This window comes from Spermophilus citellus (genome assembly GCF_964194105.1).
Source record: "Spermophilus citellus genome assembly, chromosome: 9".
NCBI lineage: Eukaryota > Metazoa > Chordata > Mammalia > Rodentia > Sciuridae > Spermophilus > Spermophilus citellus.
In genome coordinates, this window is record NC_138191.1 from 89,737,038 (window position 1) to 89,756,937 (window position 19,900).

General features: G+C 37.2%; 2 protein-coding genes across 7 annotated transcripts in view; one reads left to right on the forward strand and one right to left on the reverse strand.

Annotated features, from left to right (window-relative positions):
* Nucleotides 1-19,900, reverse strand: part of PATJ (PATJ crumbs cell polarity complex component) — a 346,985-nt gene that overhangs the window by 240,367 nt on the left and 86,718 nt on the right. For all 6 annotated transcript variants that reach the window (XM_081306348.1, XM_081306345.1, XM_081306347.1 and 3 more), the window contains 3 exons: nucleotides 9,127-9,336; nucleotides 5,598-5,714; nucleotides 3,438-3,845 (listed from right to left, as the gene is read on the reverse strand). In XM_081306348.1, coding sequence (XP_081162474.1) covers nucleotides 3,438-3,845; nucleotides 5,598-5,714; nucleotides 9,127-9,336 — 735 coding nt within the window. The remainder of the gene's footprint in view (nucleotides 1-3,437; nucleotides 3,846-5,597; nucleotides 5,715-9,126; nucleotides 9,337-19,900) is intronic.
* On the forward strand, nucleotides 211-3,349 carry LOC308655924 (protein AF1q-like). The gene has a single exon (XM_081306373.1). It carries the CDS (start codon nucleotides 1,522-1,524, stop codon nucleotides 1,792-1,794), a length of 273 nt encoding a protein of 90 aa, XP_081162499.1. The 5' UTR covers nucleotides 211-1,521; the 3' UTR covers nucleotides 1,795-3,349.

The following is a 19,900-nucleotide window of genomic DNA, read 5'->3' on the forward strand; positions in this document are numbered from 1 at the left end:
GGGGCAAAGGAAGTTTATCACAGATTTAGTAATTAGGATGCAAGTCCTTCAATTGCAAGTGCTAACTGTTGAATAAGGTTTTAAAGAACACAAACAATGCAGTAAGTGGTTACATTGGGAAAAGCATTTATATTACCTGATAAGGATTTTTTTAAAACAGTAATGTTATGCAAATGAGTACTTTAGATAAGGATAAAATTTTGAGTGACAGTATGTATTCAAAAATGCTGTCTCAAATACCTAGAAAGATGATACATTTGTAAAACTGTGTTAAATTATCAAAAAAGTGATTGTAGTAAATGTATGACTTTGAAAGAATTTGAATAAAATAATATTAAATGTGAGAATAAGAAAAAAATTAACATGTTTTAAAATACAAATGTTTAACTAAATTTATTAAGTAAATATTATGAATATATATTCAACTATTTCATCTATAACCTTAAAAGTTTATATGTTAAAAAGCACTGATATTTCAAGTTGCCTTTTATTTAAAGGAAAAGAACATTTTCTTTTACAGAGGAAAAAACAGCCATAACAAGTAGATATTTATGAATTTTCAGTGATCTCTAATTCTGACTTGCTAATATAACTGCATAATTCATCTGGGGCTGAGCACTTAGGATGTAGGAGAGGAGCTGGCGAAGACAGAAGGCGGCAAGCAGGGTCAACGGCACACACTGGTCCATTGTGCATCACCTCTTCCCTCTCCAGGACCAACACAAATTCCAAAAACATCTGTTCCCTGGTAGAGTGCCCAGGGCCCTCTACTTCAGGAGTCCCATAGATGCAGCTAGCAAACAATCTTGCCCAGAAGATTAGCAGGAGGAGAAAGGAGGAAATCTTTTTTATCTGAGGGCAGAAGAGGAAGAAACCACCTCCATTGGCCCTGTAGGAGAGAAAAGAAAAGCCCTTCTGCACATGGCCTTGGGAAAGATGCCAGCCTCTGCAGGCAGTGCAGCCCACTGCATCTGAGTACACTGCTAAGCTGGTTTTCTAAATGCATCCCTGTTCATAACTTTCTTTTCATTTTCCTAAAAATTAATTCAGGGTGGGAAATTAAAATAAAACATTAATAAAAGTCCCTAATAAAAGATTTCAACTTGAGTCTGGCTAACTATAATTTTATAAAAAGTAAAGTTCACTGGTGACTTAAAAGCAAGGACAAACCTATTAAAATATAACACTCTCCTGACAGGTTATACATAGACAGTATCTCAAACGCAAAGATGATTTTCTAGTGTACACTGCTTTTGAGTCACATAGAACACAGAGGACACTGAATGGCCAAGATACAGAAAATGTAGATGAAACCTGGCCGGCTCCAAGCTGAGCACATAGGTTCCCCAAGGACTGCTGAGGCACTGCAATTTAGAGAAACATGGGAGGGGCCTCAGCAGCCCCTAAAGGCTGCTACTCCTTCCAGGTATACAGGAGGATGTGGACACCTTGACCCAGGAGCCTCTGAGGCCCTCCCTCCATCTTTGGAACACGCTAGTAATTCATTGATAACAGGAAAGTATGAGGGATCTTCTGAGTAGCCAGTACAGCTCCTTTCTTTTCTGGAGGATGCCTATATCAGAACTGGATTTGTTGGAGCTGGAAGGCCTGGGGCTGTCAGATATATGCACCTACAAGATCAAGGACAGCAGCATTGGCAAAATGACTGGGCAAGCATCAGGAGCAGAGCAAGAGAGAAACCCAGGAGGTGGTACCCTCCTAGAGTATAGAACCTTCAACTTCTGGAGAGCTCCCGTTGCCAGCATCCACTTCTTGGAACTGAATTTGCTCTAAGGCCAAGACTTATCTCTCCCACCACCTTGCCCTTATTGTCTTCTCTTTCAAACCCCTTCCTTCTCATTCCTTTCCCAAATTAATCTTATTCTCTAGCCTCTATTATGTGGTGGTGCTGATGAATCTGCCAGTTGATTTTTATTTATTTATTTATCTATCTATTCCATTTCTTTCAAAAGCCCTTAAACTAAAGTAAAGGGTTCAAGCAATCAAGTATTGGATCATAGAAATCCCATACCCACTCCCTGGATTATTAACCCCAGAAAACAGACTTTGTGGAGGCATCAGGGAGTAGTAGAGAAGTACAAAATGGAAGACAGTTTTGATTCCAGTTTTAATCAGCTTCAAAGATTGCTCAAATCAGAGGGTAAAGCACTAGCTTGGCACATGTGAGAACTTGGGTTTGATTCCTAGCACCATACAAAAGAAAAAGATTGCTCAAACCTTTATAGTTTCCTATGGTTACCAGTAAATTAAGTATTTTTCCCAGAGTTAATGAAAACCTTCTAATTTTTAAGATGATTTGCCACAACAGAATGGTTTCCAAAATGCTAAGGTGATTATCTTCTTTTTTAATTCTGTTCCTTCTTATAATACATTATTTTCCCCAGAGAAATTGGAGGCAAAGGTATAAAACAAGAGGAAATAATACATTATAAAAAATGCAAATATGGGAAAGCACTAAAAATAGTTGAAACTTTTTCCTTCCAAAAAGTGTTCTTTGTTTTCTACAGTATTGAGGATTCAACTCAGGGGTGTTCTACAACTGAACTATATCCTGGCCCATTTTATTTTATTTTTTTTAATTTTGAGATAGGGTCTAAGTTGTCCATGCTGGACTTGAACTTGTGATCCTTTTTTCAGCCTCCATAGTCCAAAAGGATGTTCTTCAGCTTAATCACTTACAACTTTGCCTCTAATTGTGGGATGATAATTCTAGCTTAGGAAAATCAGATTTCAAATCTTAAGAAGAAACCTTGCTATTAAAATAATTTGTAAGGTTCTGATTTAGCCTTCTAAAAGGCATAAGGTTTGGTCCTGAGTATTTAGTCTTGCCTCCTCCTCATTTGCAATATAGGATACCACTAATCAGTGGGCCTCAGACACAATTCTAAAGCTACGTTAAGACCATGAAATAAATAATGACATTCTGCCCCTACACCTTGTTCCCACTCCTTCCAAAATTACTGCTGCTGCTTTGTGCTGCTGTTTACTCATTTATTTAATAAAGACATTCAATCCCCCCTAAAAAAAAGATACAATGTGTTTTTCATTAATTTTGCCTTGATTTTCCCTGACAAATATACCATGTAAGAAACACACAGCCACTTTCTCCCATAATTGGAATTTAAAAGAAAATCACAAATGTTAAAAGAATTCTTCTTTGAAACAAGAAACCAAGAGAAAAACATCACTAAAAAGCAAAGCAGAAAGAAACCCACTTTGACACCAAAGCAAGTGAAGCTCACAGATTCCCAAGAGACACTTATGCTCATGGCCACACACAATGTGGTACATCTTAGAGCAATCATCCATCATAAAAAGATCCGTTGATTTTTTTTTTTTTTTTAACAGCTATGAGAGTTAGGGATAGGCGGGGGGTGCAGAGGGGAGGATGTGGGAGCAAAGTCACAATGCCTCACCGTGTGGTCAGGGCTGTAGCTGTACTGCTGTGTCCCCTGGGAGTACATGCTCATCATGGGTCCTGCATTCTGAGCCTCCGGTGGTTCGCCAGCTGAGTGGCTATCATGTAACCACTGTGTACCAAAGTGGAGTTCCTGCCTGGAGGGCACAGGAGTGGCCTCTTGAACATTAGAAGAGGTATATAACTCCATAGACTGAAATTGATCTTGATATAGTTCATATTCTTCATCAACAAGCATTTCTCTTTCTCCACCCATTTCCTGCAATTGAGGAGTCAGAAATTCGTGCATTTCCCAGGCTTCTTGGCTACTGTCTACTTCTTTTTGTTGAGATTGGTAAGAATTTCCCAAATCTAGAAATGGCTCGTCCACAAGTTCTTCTTTAAAATAGGGTTCATCTCTAAATCCCTGTAAGGAAAAGTTGCAAAAAATGTTAAACTACACCCGTCTTAGAGCTGCAGCATGTACCTTAACTGGAACATTAAAATGGTGCCATAGCTTCAGTACATCACCTCATAAGCACTGCATGGCGGACATGATCAGGAGCTATATTTCTCCATCAAAAAGAAGAAACAGAAGCTCACTTCCAAACAACCCGCAACCCAGAAAAAGGACAAACAGTAAAATAAGAGGTAGAAATCTGCCCTTGGCAAGGTGAATGACTACTCTAAAAGGTTCATTATACATTAACCACCTGAAAATTCTCCACTGGAACTGGGAACTTTGTCAACTGCCACACTAAACATTTGATCCATGTACTCAATATAAAAAGTAGTACATAAATACAAAAACTAATACTTAAGAAAGCAAAGACTAAAAAATCAGGATCATCAAGCTTAAGTAACTTAAAAGAAATCACAGCTATTCAATGTTCAAAAAATAGGAAGGATAGTAAAATGAAATAGACATTATTATTACTATGTATATGTATGTGAATGCATGACCAATGTGATTCTGCAACCTGTATACTCAGAAAAATGAGAAATTATATCCCATCTGATTCAAATGTATGATATGTCAAGATCATTGTACTGTCATGTGTAACTACGTAAAACAAAACAAAAAAAATTATAAAATAAATGGGCAGTATATTTCCACTTTTAAGTATGATTCATTTGTATTATATAAATATATTTTTCATCTATGCTGCAAATGCATAAGAAAAACAAATGAATACAATATGCTTTTCAATTAACTTATAATTTCACTAATTAGAAGCCAGTACATACCACTGAAAGTAAATAGTTCTACGTGTGCAGAAATTTTATTGAGTTTCTGGCTAATGCCTAACGTATATATGGATTTGCAGAGCCCCTGACTTAACCCTGGGGAACCTGTCAGTGCTGAGTCCAGTGAGGCCCAATTCCTTCTAAGACATCAATGATAATTCCTATCCTAAGTATTACGAGATATAAATGCCTGGGATAATTCTACTCTTTCCCATTGCTTTCTTCACACACCTCAACATCATCACAGTGAAGCTTTTAAATTAATATAAATTTAATATCAAATAATGCAATCTGGTTATGTGAAAAAATAAACTTTAATTAGAGGGTATATTTGAACATATCACATAGATATGAAATTTTAACCAGAAAAGTCTAGCCTTTTAAAAAAAATGTAATGGACATTACAGGAATACCCATCAGTGTGAGACACTGTCAACACAGTTGCCAAGAATGTCACCAGACATGAGTTATCAAGCAAAGCAAGCCATACTTTAATTGCAAAGAATAAAACACAATTTATTTTAAAAATCAAGAGGAAAACTTCCAAAATCACTTTCTACAATTATAGCCTAAAGTGGGGTTTGACTAAAGAAAGTATTCAAAATGAAATTTTTTTGTATAGTTCCATTTTCTACAGCATTTAAAATACACGTCTATTTTCAACAATATGTTCTCCTCCCCAAATTTGAGGATTATATTAGTGATACAAAATAAAATGTTCATTCTTTGGAAATGCCTTACATATTCCTTGTATCATTTTAAAGAGTCAAAGTAATACAGGAAGGAAAAGATTTCACTTTAATAATAGTAACAAGTGAATGGGGATTCTTTAATTTGTATCTACTTAACCAAGGGAGTGGGACAAGCTTTGTCTTCTTTAGAAAAACCTTAGCTCACAGCAAATCATTCAGATGGGAAATTCACTACATACCTTGGGTGCTTCAAGTATTAAAGATGAATTCATATCAAGAATTGTTCCTGGAGGTTCAGTCTTGTCTTCATTACTGTTTGAATGTAAAATGTAACAACCTTCTTCTTTCTCATCTTCCTGAAAATATAAACCACTTTCATGAATTTAGCTTCAAACTTTCTTCAGATTAATTCTCATATTGTACAAGTACACAGCAAAATTTATGCAAATTGTTTCATTAGAACAAATTTACTTTCGTAATTAAAAAGAAAGATGGGCCGGGGTTGTGGCTCAGTGGCAGAGCGCTTGCCTGGCATGTGTAAGGCCCTGGGTTCAATCCCCAGCACCACATAAAAATAAATAAATAAAATAAAGATATTGTGTCAAACTACAAATAAAAAATTAATTTAAAAAATAAAAAAAGGAAAGAAATATTTAGGTCAGGGCTTCTCAACTTTAAGTATCCCTTAAAGAAAAATTACTTGGTAATTTATATATATAGCTATACACCAGGTATATGTTTAAGTACTTTAAACATACTTAACACACTAATTAATGTATTGATACATGCTCTAAAAAGTGGGAACTCATACTAACTCTATTTTACTGATGTGGAGAAGGGAGCACAGCCATTTGCCCCATATCCCACAGCTGGTCAGTTACATATCCAGAATGTGAACTCAAGCTGCCTGTCACTGAGCTTTGTGCTCCCAGTCACCATGCAGTCTCCAACTTACAGATGAGCAAGGTGGGTGCTAGTGAGACAAAATGATTGGCCCAAGAACACAGAGCCTTGCAAACCACAGAGAACTGAGCAAAGCCCACAGCTGTCTAGCTCAGAGTTCCATTGCCTGTTCTGTCCTCTTCATTCTGAGAATGATGCAATTTTTAAAGTCAGCTTATTCATTTTTTTTCCTTTTTTTTTTTTTTTTTTTGATCTGGTATATTCAATGTAAATTTGCAGAAAAGAGGAGACAAATCACATTTATGGTTAAGATGAAAATGTATAACTGAAACTATACAGGTCTAAGTATTATATGTCATATACCTTAATAAAAATAATTTTGTTCTCATAACTATTATATGTATATCTTCTTATTTACATTCTCTATCTGTTTCTTCTATGGGTTGAGTAAATCCTCAGTTAACATTAGCTACGCAGCCACCATGTACAATAAGAAAGGGACAGGGACACAGACCTCAGAGGAGATCCGTTTCTGGTTTCTTGAATCTACAGCTCCTGAGTAGTTTTGCTAAAAGAACCCAGATGCTAAAGAAGGAATTACTTAATGGTTTAAAAAAGAAAAAAGTCTTGAAATTGACCTTTCTCTCCATCCCTTTACTGGCCTCCCACTCCTAAGTCTGCTGGCAGCCTTGGATCCACTAAGGGAGTCCTGGGCAAAGTTCCACTCCACAATTATTATGTTCCAAAACACTCTTAGAGCAAGGCCCTGGAGTCTGAGGTTTCTGCAGCTCTGACTGCCAGAAATCACCCAAGAATCCACACCCTTTTGGTACTAAGTCCCATTATTGACACTGCTTCAGAATTCCTAAAACTGCTTAATGGTATAGGCTGGGCTGCTTAAGTCCTATAGGACTAACTATCTTGGGATTTTTTTCCCATGTGGTGACAAAATTCTAGCAAATAATCACCAGGGTAATCTAGACAAAGTTCCTGCTACCACCGAAAATAACAATGAGATGAGGTCCCATGAACATATTCTTGGTTTTCCCTTCCTTAATTTGTCCAAAAATCAAACCAAGCACTTCATGGTGTGTTACTTACGGGTTAAGATAACACACCAAATACACAAAAAGTCAAGAACCTGATTTAGTTATGTGTTAGATTATATTTTGAAACATTTAAAGTTTCTGTTAAGTGTAATATACAGGCCTTTTTATGTGTATTACATGAAAAATAAAAAAACTTACTGGGGCTACAGGAGCAGCTCAGTGGTAGAACATGTACTTAGCATGAGTAAAGCCTTGGATTCAGTCCTCAGCAGCAAAAATTTTAAAAAGTAATATACTGAGGTTTCTCAGAGCAAAAATAGGTGTAATACATCAACCTTTATCTATATATAAATATAATTAGTTAGCTAGCAGAGTACTTATGTCATTTGGGCAGTATATTAAAGTATTTCATAGATTAAAGAATTTAGAGTTCAGAAAGACCTTAGAAGTTCTCTAGTCTTATTCATTCTTCTAAGAAATGAAAAACTTAGGTCACTAGAAGAAAAGTAGTATACCTGTTGATCAAATTACAGAGGTGACCCACTGAAGAGGGAGATTTGTGAATAGTACATCAGAATTTCTCAATCAGAATCTCTTGAGGGCAGGACTCAGAAAATTGCATTTTAAACATCTCCCAGGTAATTTTTATGTAAAATTACATATCTTTGAGTTTGAAACCCACTGGGCATTATAACTCTGAGCAAAGCTAGAAACAGAGTTCTTGTTTCCTAAAATCCAGTCCAACAACCTATCACAACCAAGCTGTTTCAGACATGCTACCTACAAATTAAAAAAGGAACAATACAATCAAACAGCAGCACGTGTTCCTGTAACCAGGAACACAAGGTCTGAAGCAGCCTGGCCGAGTTCATATTCCAGCTCTGCTTCCTGCTAGCATATGACCTTGGGTCAGCTACTTGACTCTCTGTGCCTCCACTGACTCATTTGTAATGTGAGTACAAAAGAGTGACCTTTAAAGTTGCTTCAGCTACTACTACATGTGGCTTCTACATGTAGTAGACTTAAAATATTGTCATTAGTAAGCACTCTTTAATATTTTAACATCGACTGAAATTATCAAGTTGTTTTTTGTTTTTGTGTGTGTGTGTGTGTTTTTTTTTTTATTTTTGTACAGGGGACCTTAACAGCACCATAACTGAGGTACCCTTCTGTCAGGAAGACTGACCTGACATAGTACATTAAGCAATAAGACGGCTTGATCATATAGAGGTCTGGGTGCTAGGAGTCATTGGGTACTCTGATGATAGTTGGAAAAGCATTAATGTCTCACTGTCATAATGTTAAAATGATGTGGTTGACTGGACTTCAACTTATTGTACTATCTTAACATAATTCCTTAATAAAAGTTAACATGTAAACATACTTACTTTAATTTGCATTAAGGAATATGATGGAAATAGATTCTGTGTGCAAAACATGAAGATGAAAATAGTAAAAGTGGTACTAGTAAGACTAGAAATGCTAACAGCTAGCAGATATATAGTAATGTGCTCAGTAAGCACCTACTGAATATAATATTCTTTAAATCCTCAAACCATATGAGATAGACATTATTTTTTCTGATTCTATAAGTCAAGGACATTAAGAAACTTGACTATGATCAAAGATGCATTAAGCAGTGGAACAGGAATTCAAGGTCAGGTGTATTTGCCCCCAAAGTCCATGTTCTTAACTGCTGCAATAATATTTCCTATGTTAACAAATTTCAACACTTAGAGGCCAGACATATTTATCTCCAAAATCCAGAACTACTGCATTATCATTTCTTCTTATATTAACAAAATTCAACACTTACCACCAAAGGCTTACAGATGCCAAGGTGTACAGTGCCTGGAGGCACGGCCTTCAGTACCTCCACAGCTTCAGCAAGTGTGGTATTGTCCAAACAGTATTCATTGACTGAGACCAGGCGGTCTCCAGGTAAAAGTTCTCCACTTCTTTCTGCTACACCATCTGCTACCAGGGAACGGATCACAATCACTGATCTTGTGGGATCTAAAGGGTCCTGTGAGTCAAGCAAAGAACAATGAGCTGATTCCCTGTAAACAAATATGCAGGTTGCTATGGTTTAGATGTAAGGTGTCACTCAAAAGTTCATGTGTGAGACAATGCAAGAAAGCTTAGAGGCAAAATAACTGGGTTATGACAGTCTTAACCCAATCAGTGAATTAACCCCCTAATAGGAATTAACTGAGTGGTAACTATAGGCAGGTGGAGTATGACTGGAGGAGGTGGGTCATTGGAGGCATGCCTTTGTATCTGATGAGTGGAGTCTCTCTGCTTCCTAGTGCCATGTTCCCAACTGCTTTTCTCTGCCACACCCTTTCGCCATGATATTCTGCCTCATCTCAGGCCCTGAGGAATGGAGCTGCCTGTCTTTTGACTAAGACCTTTGAAACCATGAGCCCCAAAATAAACTTTTCCTCCTCTAAAATTGTTTTTTGTCAAATATTTTGGTCATAGCAGTGAAAGAGCTGTCTAAAACAGGACTTAGGACAGTGTATTTTTAGTGAATCTCATATATTTATTCCATATATTTATTCTGGTAACATTTTTCTTAATCTCTCTATACATCCACAAAAATATTAGCTTATATCAAAGTAAAGATATACCTAAACAGTTTCAATTTAATTTCTGCATGCTCAGTCACATATCAAAGTCTTTTTAAAACTTTTGGTGACTGACATTTTGTTGGACCATGAGAGGTCAGCAAAGAGTTGGGCAAGACTATCTGATATGCTCAAGCACTGTCACACTGTGGATCAAAGACAAACCCATCTATGACTTCCAACTATGACTCCTCTTAGGCCATAAGTAGGCTCTAAGAGAAGCATTATGAGAAATGGCACTCCATTCTTAAATCCTTATCAGTAGAGCATCCTCTCATGAAACCACTTAAATTCAGAAAAGGCATGGAAACAATAGCATATTTCACTGTATTTAAAATATATATATATTTATGTCAGGCATGGTGGTGAATGCCTGCAATCCCAGTGGGCTCGGAAGGCTTGGGCAGGAAGATCATGAGTTCAAAGCCAGCCTCAGCAAAAATGAGGTGCTAAGCAAGTCAGTGAGACCCTGTCTCTAAATAAAATACAAAATAGGGCTAGGGATGTGGCTCAGTGGTAAGTATCCCTGGATTATTCCCCAGTACCAAAAAAAAAAAAAAAATTATATATATATAAATACACACACACACATAAAAAACAAAAATAAAAATATTTATTTATTTAGGGTTAGGGTTGTAGGTCAATTATAGAGTACTTGCCTAGCATGAACAAAGCCCTGCATTAAATCCCCAGCAACATACAAACACAAAGTATACTGAAAAATAACATGCAAAGTTATGACATGGTTATCTGGCCCTGCATCAGAACTTTTCTAATACACAGAAATGAACTCGTGGACAAAACAAATGTATGGATCTTTTTTATCCAGTGATAGAATCCCATATTTCTTTTCATTAAGCACTGAAAAAAACCACTGATGCTATCAATACATTTGGTTAATTTTAAAAAAAACAATTCATAACTCCTTTAATGTTTACTTTATCCAACAAATAGGTACAAAGCATTTGCTCTGGTTTGCTTTGGTCTGTCTCTATTGTCTCTGCATGCACGTATTGTCCCATATAGGGAAGAGACTCTACTTCTGCCAGCTTTTGTTAAATACTTCCTGAGTGACTAGAGGAAAACTGCCAGGTTTTATGTAGAATTATAAGATTTTGGAATTAACAAAGTGAAGATCTGTCACATTCCTGGCTCTTTTTGAAGGGGCTGGTGGCTTTTTTGAACTTTTCTGATCTAGTTTTCTATACCTCTATGTTTTAGACATATAAGGTTCATTTCTAATGCACTGCACTGAATTTTAAACAAATCTACCATATTTAAATCAACAAAGACTATAGAGCTAACTCCTTGGGGAAAAAAATAATGTCTTCAGTTTATTTTGCTTTTCTCAACTAACCTTGCCTTTCCACCCCCAGCTAAGAGACCCTTGGTAATTTTCTACATGCTCTAATATTTAGTGCCACAATTTATGAACAGAATTAAAAGTAAAAAAATAGTCAAGGGAATGCACTAATAAAGTACACAGTGTTAAACTATAATTACACCAATATTTTCAAGCAGAGGGAGCTATTGCACAGGAAGAGAACAGAAGGAAAAAAGAGTGTGGTGGCATATCAGCAAGCAATCAGTACAGTAATATAAAAAGAGCTGTCTATTTTGTCACCAGGAACCATGAATCACAACACACTTTTCATTCTGAAATATGAAACCATTACATTTTAAGTTTGACACACTAATAAATAAGCTGTACAATTATGTCCTTCATTTAGGATGTCAGTTTTTGATGAAAGGCTTTTTTATTGGGGGGGAAGGGAAACTACATAATAGCTTATTCCTCTCATGAAACACAGAAAGCAGCTAGCAATACTTCATACAATGACTAAACTTTCTTAGAGAAAATTGCAACAGTAACATAGACCAAAAGCAAATAAATGATTTCCCTAAGTTGGCTGCAAGCAACCTCAGTAGTTACAGTAGTTACATATAGCATTGAATAAAAAAGGACTATTTTTAACCTGAATAGGTGAATGAATACATTTTCAAAATACTACAGGCTGAAATAATTAGAAAGATTCTAATTGTATAATTAGGAAGATTCACCAGGACATGCTGGAAACAGTACTCTAGAAAGAGTAATCAACTTCATTTAATGTAGCAGGGGCAGGCGATCACCCATTTACACAGCAGTCTTCTTCAAACCCTAAACCAGAGCCAGGTGGACTTGCTTACTAAAGTTTATTCAGGTTAGACGGCTAGTCAGTCTAAACACTGGGTCTCAACTACCCCTACTCCCACTGAACCCAAAGACAGCTTCTTTGTCCCTGGGAGGGAAGGGAGTGAAAAAAAAAAAAAAAAAGAGGAACTACCACCTCTGAAGATGCCCCACTTTGTGCAATCACTGCTGCATTTTCTGGGATGACTTTTCTGACCATGTAACCACAGAGCTGAATAGAGTCCTTTAATGAGGAACAGTCATCTCCTTTCATGGCCATCACATGGCAGCCACCCTCTGGAAAAACAGCAGCTGTCACTGACTATGGGGCGGATGCTATTCTTGAGGCTTTGCTGCGTGAAAAGTGCTGGAACACCAGCCTGACTCAGGCTGCTGCTCTTCGGAAACGTCCATTTCCTGAAAATACAGCCCAGGCTGCCACAGGCATGCTATAGCAAAGAAAGTGTCATAAAGACATTTCTCAAGACCCCTACCCAATCCCAAGGCCCCTCAAACATATTTTAAAGCCACCATCAGATTTCAGCATATTTTGTCATGATTTTTAAATCTCTAATTTTCCTTTTTTGGCAAGAAACACTTTTGTGTTTCTTGAATCAAGATGTTGCTTTAGACTAAATAGCCAATAGAGGGCACTAAAGACCAATCATAGTATGTAAGGACTATCTGTGCAAGCTATTTTCTTCCAGAGGAGATTTTTCCTCTTTATTCAAAAGCTTTATATTATTACACATGCTCCTAACAGTGTCCCATATGTTTGCTTCAACTCAACCATTTATGAAAGTTGCTCCTGATAGCTCTTAAAAATGTTACCAAACTCCTTTACCCAGTTAAGAATAACAAAGTTTCATCAGAATATAGCACCAGGGGACAGGAGAAGAGAACAGACCTGCATTCCACACCTTTCCACTCCACAAGGAAATTTGAGGACCACTTACTTGTCTCACATGTGAATGAAACCACCACACCTACCTCAATAAACCTGCACAACAGGGCTTTTTCCTCAGTGTCTCGAAGGGATGCTAACATTTGATATTTATTATAAACATAGGGTGCTTCAGTGCTCAGGGAATTGACAGACTCCTCATCTGCATCATTCCCAAGTGGCATCAGCGTACCCAAGCACTCACTTTCCCTCCTCTTCCGCTGAGATGCTCGCTGAGCCATTGGATCTTCTCCCTTTTCTATCTGATCTTTACTCTCCATTTCCAGCATCGCTACCTTGGTTCAGCTTCTCATTATTCCTTGCCTGGGCAAATGTTATGGTTTGCTGATTGGTCTACCATCATTAATCTGACCATCAGTCCACTTTCCTCAGAGATAATGGAATCCTCTTTTTTTTTAAAACAAATGAGCATAACTTCTCCTTAAGGTAGGAATTAAAATACTTAAAATACTTTAGTGACACCCACTATGTCCTAACTTATTTATCCTTTATGGAAAGAGTTCCTTCAGATCTACATTTCTGTCCCATCTCTGCTCACTCTCCCCTCATGTACCACTGCCTGCTCCCATGCACCCCACACCCTGTCCCAACAATACAGTAGTACTGAAACTTGGGAATTGTGACACGCTTTGGTTTCCGCTCTGACATGGTGCAGAAGAAGCCATTGCTTCTGCTAGGAATGCTCTCCTTCAACCACTGCCACGCAAGGAAACAAAGTAAGAGAGAAATTAAATGATTTAAACAAAGCACATGATAGTAAGAATTCAAACCAGCTGATTAAATCCCAGTCTTTATGCTTTTAGCCACTAAGCAATGCAGCTTCTCTACCTGAAAGTTAGTTTCTGCTAAATGAAGACTGAAAGAAGACAAACATGTTAGGAAAGAACATTTATCACCCTTTACAAGTGTGTAAAACTGAGTCCTTCAAATATCACACTTGGCCACTAGAGGTTTATATTTCATTACGTAGCAGAGGAAAGCGAAGAATGCACAACATGCTACACATCCAGGTAAGTCACCCACTTCCTTAAGTTTAATTTGTTTACTTTCTTGAGAAGCTACTCATTTGGGGAGCATAAGAACACCTTTTCCCGGGTGAAGGCAAACATGTGACAATCATTATGCCCAAACGGATGGGAGTCGAAGTTTCTGAAGTGTCTATAAAATGTATTATGTGAATATTTGTGTACACTCCCAGAGATCAAAGGGACCAGATCTCACATAAAGTAAAGCAGAGTGCAGGGGCGTCACCTGGGGCGGGGAGTGGTTCCACTGAAATGTGGGCTGTCAAGACAGCACCTGGAAGATGTGGAGGGCTATACCTGCAAAGTTCTCCACAACCTAACTACAAATATAAGCAAGCAGCTCAGACATACTCCCTGGAAAAGCATGAAGTAGGGGACTCCATATAAAGAGGGCACAGAGGAACGAACAAGAAAAGTAGTTACACTTTTTCCATTTTTAACAAACTGGCAAAAGTATAAAGACGAATTTTCTTAAATAAGAGAAATGTGACATACACGCAGAGGCCTGTTCTAACATTTAACATCTCTATGCTTTGCAGTACTGCCCCAATGAAGAAATTTTTTTAAAAAAATCAAGGTGTAATAATGATTTAACCACAATCAAAATAAATAATAATTTTCAGTTTTGTTTTTTTAATTTTAAATCTACTCTGCATTTAACACCCAAACTTAAGATATTAAGAAAGAACAGGGATTCAGAGATGATACAGCAAGATAGCCAAGAGATGGACCCCAGATTATTTCAGACAAAAATTTGGCTGCAAATTTGTTTGCCTTTGATAATTTTAACACTGTCAACTGAGTGTATTAAAATATAAACTCAAGAGGGGTAATATGGTTCATTCCCAAGGCCTTACTTGTATGTCATCAAAGTTCTGCACTGTGTTGTAGAGCAGCTCATTGTACCAAACACCTGCTCTGCAGCTGTATTTCAGAGTCCCTCACCAAGAATGAAACAATTCCAGGGAAGGACCAGAAAAACATCAGCTAGCTCTGAAACATCAGCTAGCTCCACAAAAGAGACCTCCTCCCAACCAGGGAAGTCAGGATGGGTACACACTATTGCAGAAGTAGGCTTCAAGCTTCCTGTCACAAGTATGTGTTTGTGAGGAAGTTATGTTTCAGAAATAATTCTAAAGGATCTACATAGTTTCTGAATATTTGGCTATGTAATATTAAGTTGAAAGAGTATTCCAAATAAGCAATAGTAAACCAAGAAGAAGCTATGGAACAGCCAGCAACCAGGTATGAGTTTCTTTAGGAGGCAAGTGTGGCTGTGATCACCTGAGCTAAGTAGTATTAAGTTATGATATAAAACAATTAATAGCTAAATAAATTTTCAAAATAATATCTCATGGAAGTTGCTAAAATGGAGATTACAGATTAAAAGGAAGGAGCTAACCCATTCTGGAGGGAGGCAAAAGAAGGAATGGAGTAAGAGCAGCAGCGAAGGCAACGTTTTTTCACACACACACAGATGCGTACATCTTAAGAAGTAAGAGTCTTCTGGAAAGGCTCTGGTGCACAGCTGACATGAATTAAAATTTCCACTGTGAGCAACGCCAGTCAGAAAACAGGAACTAAGACATTTTTTAAAAGGAGAAAAATGAGAGAAAGAGACAAAGAACACAGATATACAACCTACGAGTTACAGGATGAAGGTGGACTGAATTCAAGAGACAAGTTCTAAGGACTCGGGAATGTGGCTCAGTGGTAGAGCATTTGCCTAGCATACACAAGGCCCTGGGTTTAATCCCCAGCACCACAAAAGAAAAAAGAAGGAAGGTGGTGGGGAGCAAGTTTTAAGCTGCAGGATTGTCCCCAACAGGCTGTATACAGTTTCACAAGTGTCTTCATTTCTCTAAGTCTGTTGCTCCAAGTGTAAAATGAGGAAAGTGGATACAAGTGTTATGATCCCCCCCCCAGCTCTATGATCCTATTAACTAAATTTAACAGAATATCTTGAGTCAATTTTGTCCTTAATTTCTACCAAACAGTCACAAAACTACTGGAAAAACAAAATAAAACTAGGGATAATGGGCAGGTACTGTGTTGTGTACACATATTTCTACCTACTCGAGAGGCTGAAGTAGAGGGGCTGGGGATATAGCTCAGTTGGTAGAGTGCTTGCCTTACATGCACAAGGCCCTGGGTTCAATCCCCATTACCACCAAAAATAAAATAAAATAAAATAAAAAGAGGCTGAAGGATCATTTGGAGGAGGATCATTTGGGCCCAAGAGTTCAAAGCCAGCCTGAGCAACATAGAGAAGTCCTGGCTCAAAGAAAAGAAGAAGAAAAAAGTAGATAAAGATGTTAATTCAAAACACTGCATTGACAATGCATTAACACTATGGTAACAAATATGGTATAATTTTAGTTAATGCCAATGTTTAGAAATTCATAAAAAGACCATAACTATAAGACTAACTTCCTGGGTATTGTCCATCAAAACAAAACAAGCAAACAACAAAATATCTATGATAACATGTACCCTCCTTTTCTATTAGACAAAACGTAAAACACATTTTTCCCTGATTGCTATTTTAAGATAGCAACAAAAAACATGTCAGGGACCATTAGTTGAAATGAAAATTACTAGAATAGTTCTGGTTTAAGAGAGTGGGATGTAATTAATTATTTCAAAAAGCTTCTTCTGTATTTATAGTGAAGTAAGGTAATAACTAAATGATTGTACTAAATAATGGGCAATCTAGACTCCAACTGTATTCTTAACTATTCTACAATATAGCAAAGTATTAAACTAATCATACCAATTACCACAACACCATCATGTCCAAAGTGTGTGCCCACAAAATACATTCAGTCCACTCAAGATAGATTAAACAGATATGGTTTCTGGCTTCTTGTGTATTATTGCTTCCTAAACACTATTAGACATTAAGGATAGATTTTTTCCACGCATCATACATAGAACTAAATGGTCCCTGAGCAGCACAGTAAGCACAGCATATAAGGCAATTAAAGTACAATGGAAAACAAGTGGGCATAGAAACTTGCAGATCAAAAATATATCCTAAGGAGGAAACAAAAATCACAAAAGCTTGTACCTCATTTTATTCTGTATAACTTGGGACTTTAAAAATCTATTTTCAACATAATAATTAAATTGGTTTCAGCAGATGTCCCAAAGAAATCAATTCTTGAAGGGGTTATTTCTCTTATCCCCTTCTATACTCCCATTAGATATTTTCCTTGGTCATTAGATATGTTTTTTGAGTGTTTCATTTCTTGAAAATTTTACACTATACTGTAATAGTTTGTCTGTTTATCAGTTACTCCTGGTACAGGACATTTGCTTGGTTCTAGGGAAAACAAAATGAAACAAAACAAGTCAGAAGTACCTTTCATTTGAAAGCCCTATCATCTGGCTGAAATGCCTGAGGTACCACTAAGCAGACAGTTAACAGCAGTATAATCAAAATGACATCAGTTGAAATGTGAATATACTTAACATTACTGGTCTGTATTTAAAAGTGATTAAAATGGTAGGTTTTAAGTTATATACATTTAACCACAATATTTTTAAATGTAGAAAATGAACTGATATATTAAAAATAGCTTTGCATATTCAGAGGGAAAAAAATCGATTGAAAGTTGCTGTGAAACAGGGGAGGGGGAGAGTGCTGGGGCACGGTACTGGCCAAATTATATGGCTATTTGTGTTCATGCATGAATACGTAACAAAAAATCCCATCCCAACTATAATGCACCAACAAAATGTAGAAAAAAGAAAGTTATTAAGATTCAGGGAAATTATAGACATGTGAAACTTAAAATTTTTCAAATGTTAATTTTGGAATTTATTTTAATTTTCTACACAAATCACTCAACTTCACCCAAACAAATACTCGTTGAGTGATATTGGTCAAGTTGTTGATTAGATGAGACTTGACTTTCTCATCTGTAAATGGAAATAACAATACCGTAGATTTTAGAGTTGTTAAAGGTATTAAATTAGATAAAGCATGCAAAGTTTCTAGTAAGTCCACAGTAATCAATTCATAAACACTGCTATTATTATCACTGTGAAGGATAGAAAAGAAGCTAGTAAGCCAGTCAGGATGGTGCACACCAACTCAGGAGGCTGAGGCAGGAGGAACAGAATGCAGGGAGGAAAAAAAAAAAGTTAGCAGGATATATGGGTTTGAGGAGTTATCAGTTTCCATCTCATTTGTTGCATGCTAAATTCAACTGAACATGCGTGACTGAGACCAACAGTACTATCATTTGTGATGTCACACTTAAATGTTAATATATGATATAATATATAACATATATATAATATATGTTAATACAGAGCTGAACCTATGTTCTCCAGATTTGTGACCTCTAACCTCCAGATTGTACTAAAAAAGTGGCTCACAACAGCAAGGCACCCTCAGTCCTCATTCTCCTTTAGCAGAAGTGAAGGACAGGAGCCATCTTCAGGTTGGGAAGCTGACAACCACAGCTACCACATCAAGGACATAGGATGCCCTTCATTCTTACAAAGATTCTATAGTGTGTTTTTTTTTTTTTTAATCATTGAAAGGTCAACCGATACTCTGTGATATATGGCACACAATGCATAGAATACTTTGCTAACTTTGAAACTATATAGGAAAAAGGCCAAGGAGTCCTACAGGGAAACTCAAAGCACACACAGTTTATACTCTGGCAGCAAAAATCATCAAATCTCTGCAGAGCTTTGTCCCAGGTGGGAGGAGTAAAGGAAAGGTATCATAAACTTCAAGGATAATGTGAAACAAAGCTTTCAGAACTGTTTTGTCTCTCCAGGAAAATAAAATGGAAATCTCTACCATTTTTCAGTTTAGCCATCATTAGGAAGGATCGGTGTGGTTTCTGGCCTGAGGACCATACTTTCACTGTTCCATACCACAGACTCAGGAGCTCAGCTCTACCACTTCCTACTCAGGTGGTCCTGAGCAAATTCCTTGACTTCTCTGTGTGTTTGCTCATCCATCACACGAGGATAATTACAGGGCCTACCTCCTGGGGCTGTAGAAAAGGTTAAATTAGCTAATATATATAAAGTGCTGTAAACATCACTGGACAGAGAAAGCAGTACATAATTATTGCCATTATCATCATACGGTCATGTTTTCCAAGTAAAAAATTAGGACATAAAGTTTCTCAGAGGAGGGCTGGGGATGTGGCTCAAGCGGTAGCGCGCTCGCCTGGCATGCGTGCGACCCGGGTTCGATCCTCAGCACCACATACCAACAAAGATGTTGTGTCCGCGGAGAACTAAAAAATAAACATTAAAAAAAATTCTCTCTCTCTCTCTCCTCTCTCACTCTCTCTTTAAAAAAAAAAAAAAAGTTTCTCAGAGGATTTTTCATTAAACAGAATAAAATTTGAAAGACTTAAGCACTTCACAGATACCAAATAAAACAAAGACATGAAATCAGGACTAACATCAATTCCAGTCATTCTCTGTGCCTGGAATATCCACTACCCACTTGTCTACACAGCCAGCCTCAATGCCTTGTGAAGCCACTTTGGCTGCTAAGAAATAATCCTCAGAATCAGATCTTACTTCCATCATTGCTAAAACCATAGTGTATCCTACAGAATGGCACCTAAGATTATTTCCTTTATTACAGTGCGACATGTGGCTATTTGTCTACCTCCTTCTCCTAACTGAATTCCAACTCCATGAAGACAGAACTTTGTTTTTTTTCACTGCTAGCTCCCTGATGCACTGGAGATGCTCAATAAACATTTGTACATAAGATATTTAAAGGGAGCATGCTTTTTCCATCTATATATCCT

Excerpts from the sequence above, each read along its gene's own strand:
- LOC308655924 (XM_081306373.1), top strand. The coding sequence starts at position 1,522 with ATGAGGGATCTTCTGAGTAGCCAGTACAGCTCCTTTCTTTTCTGGAGG.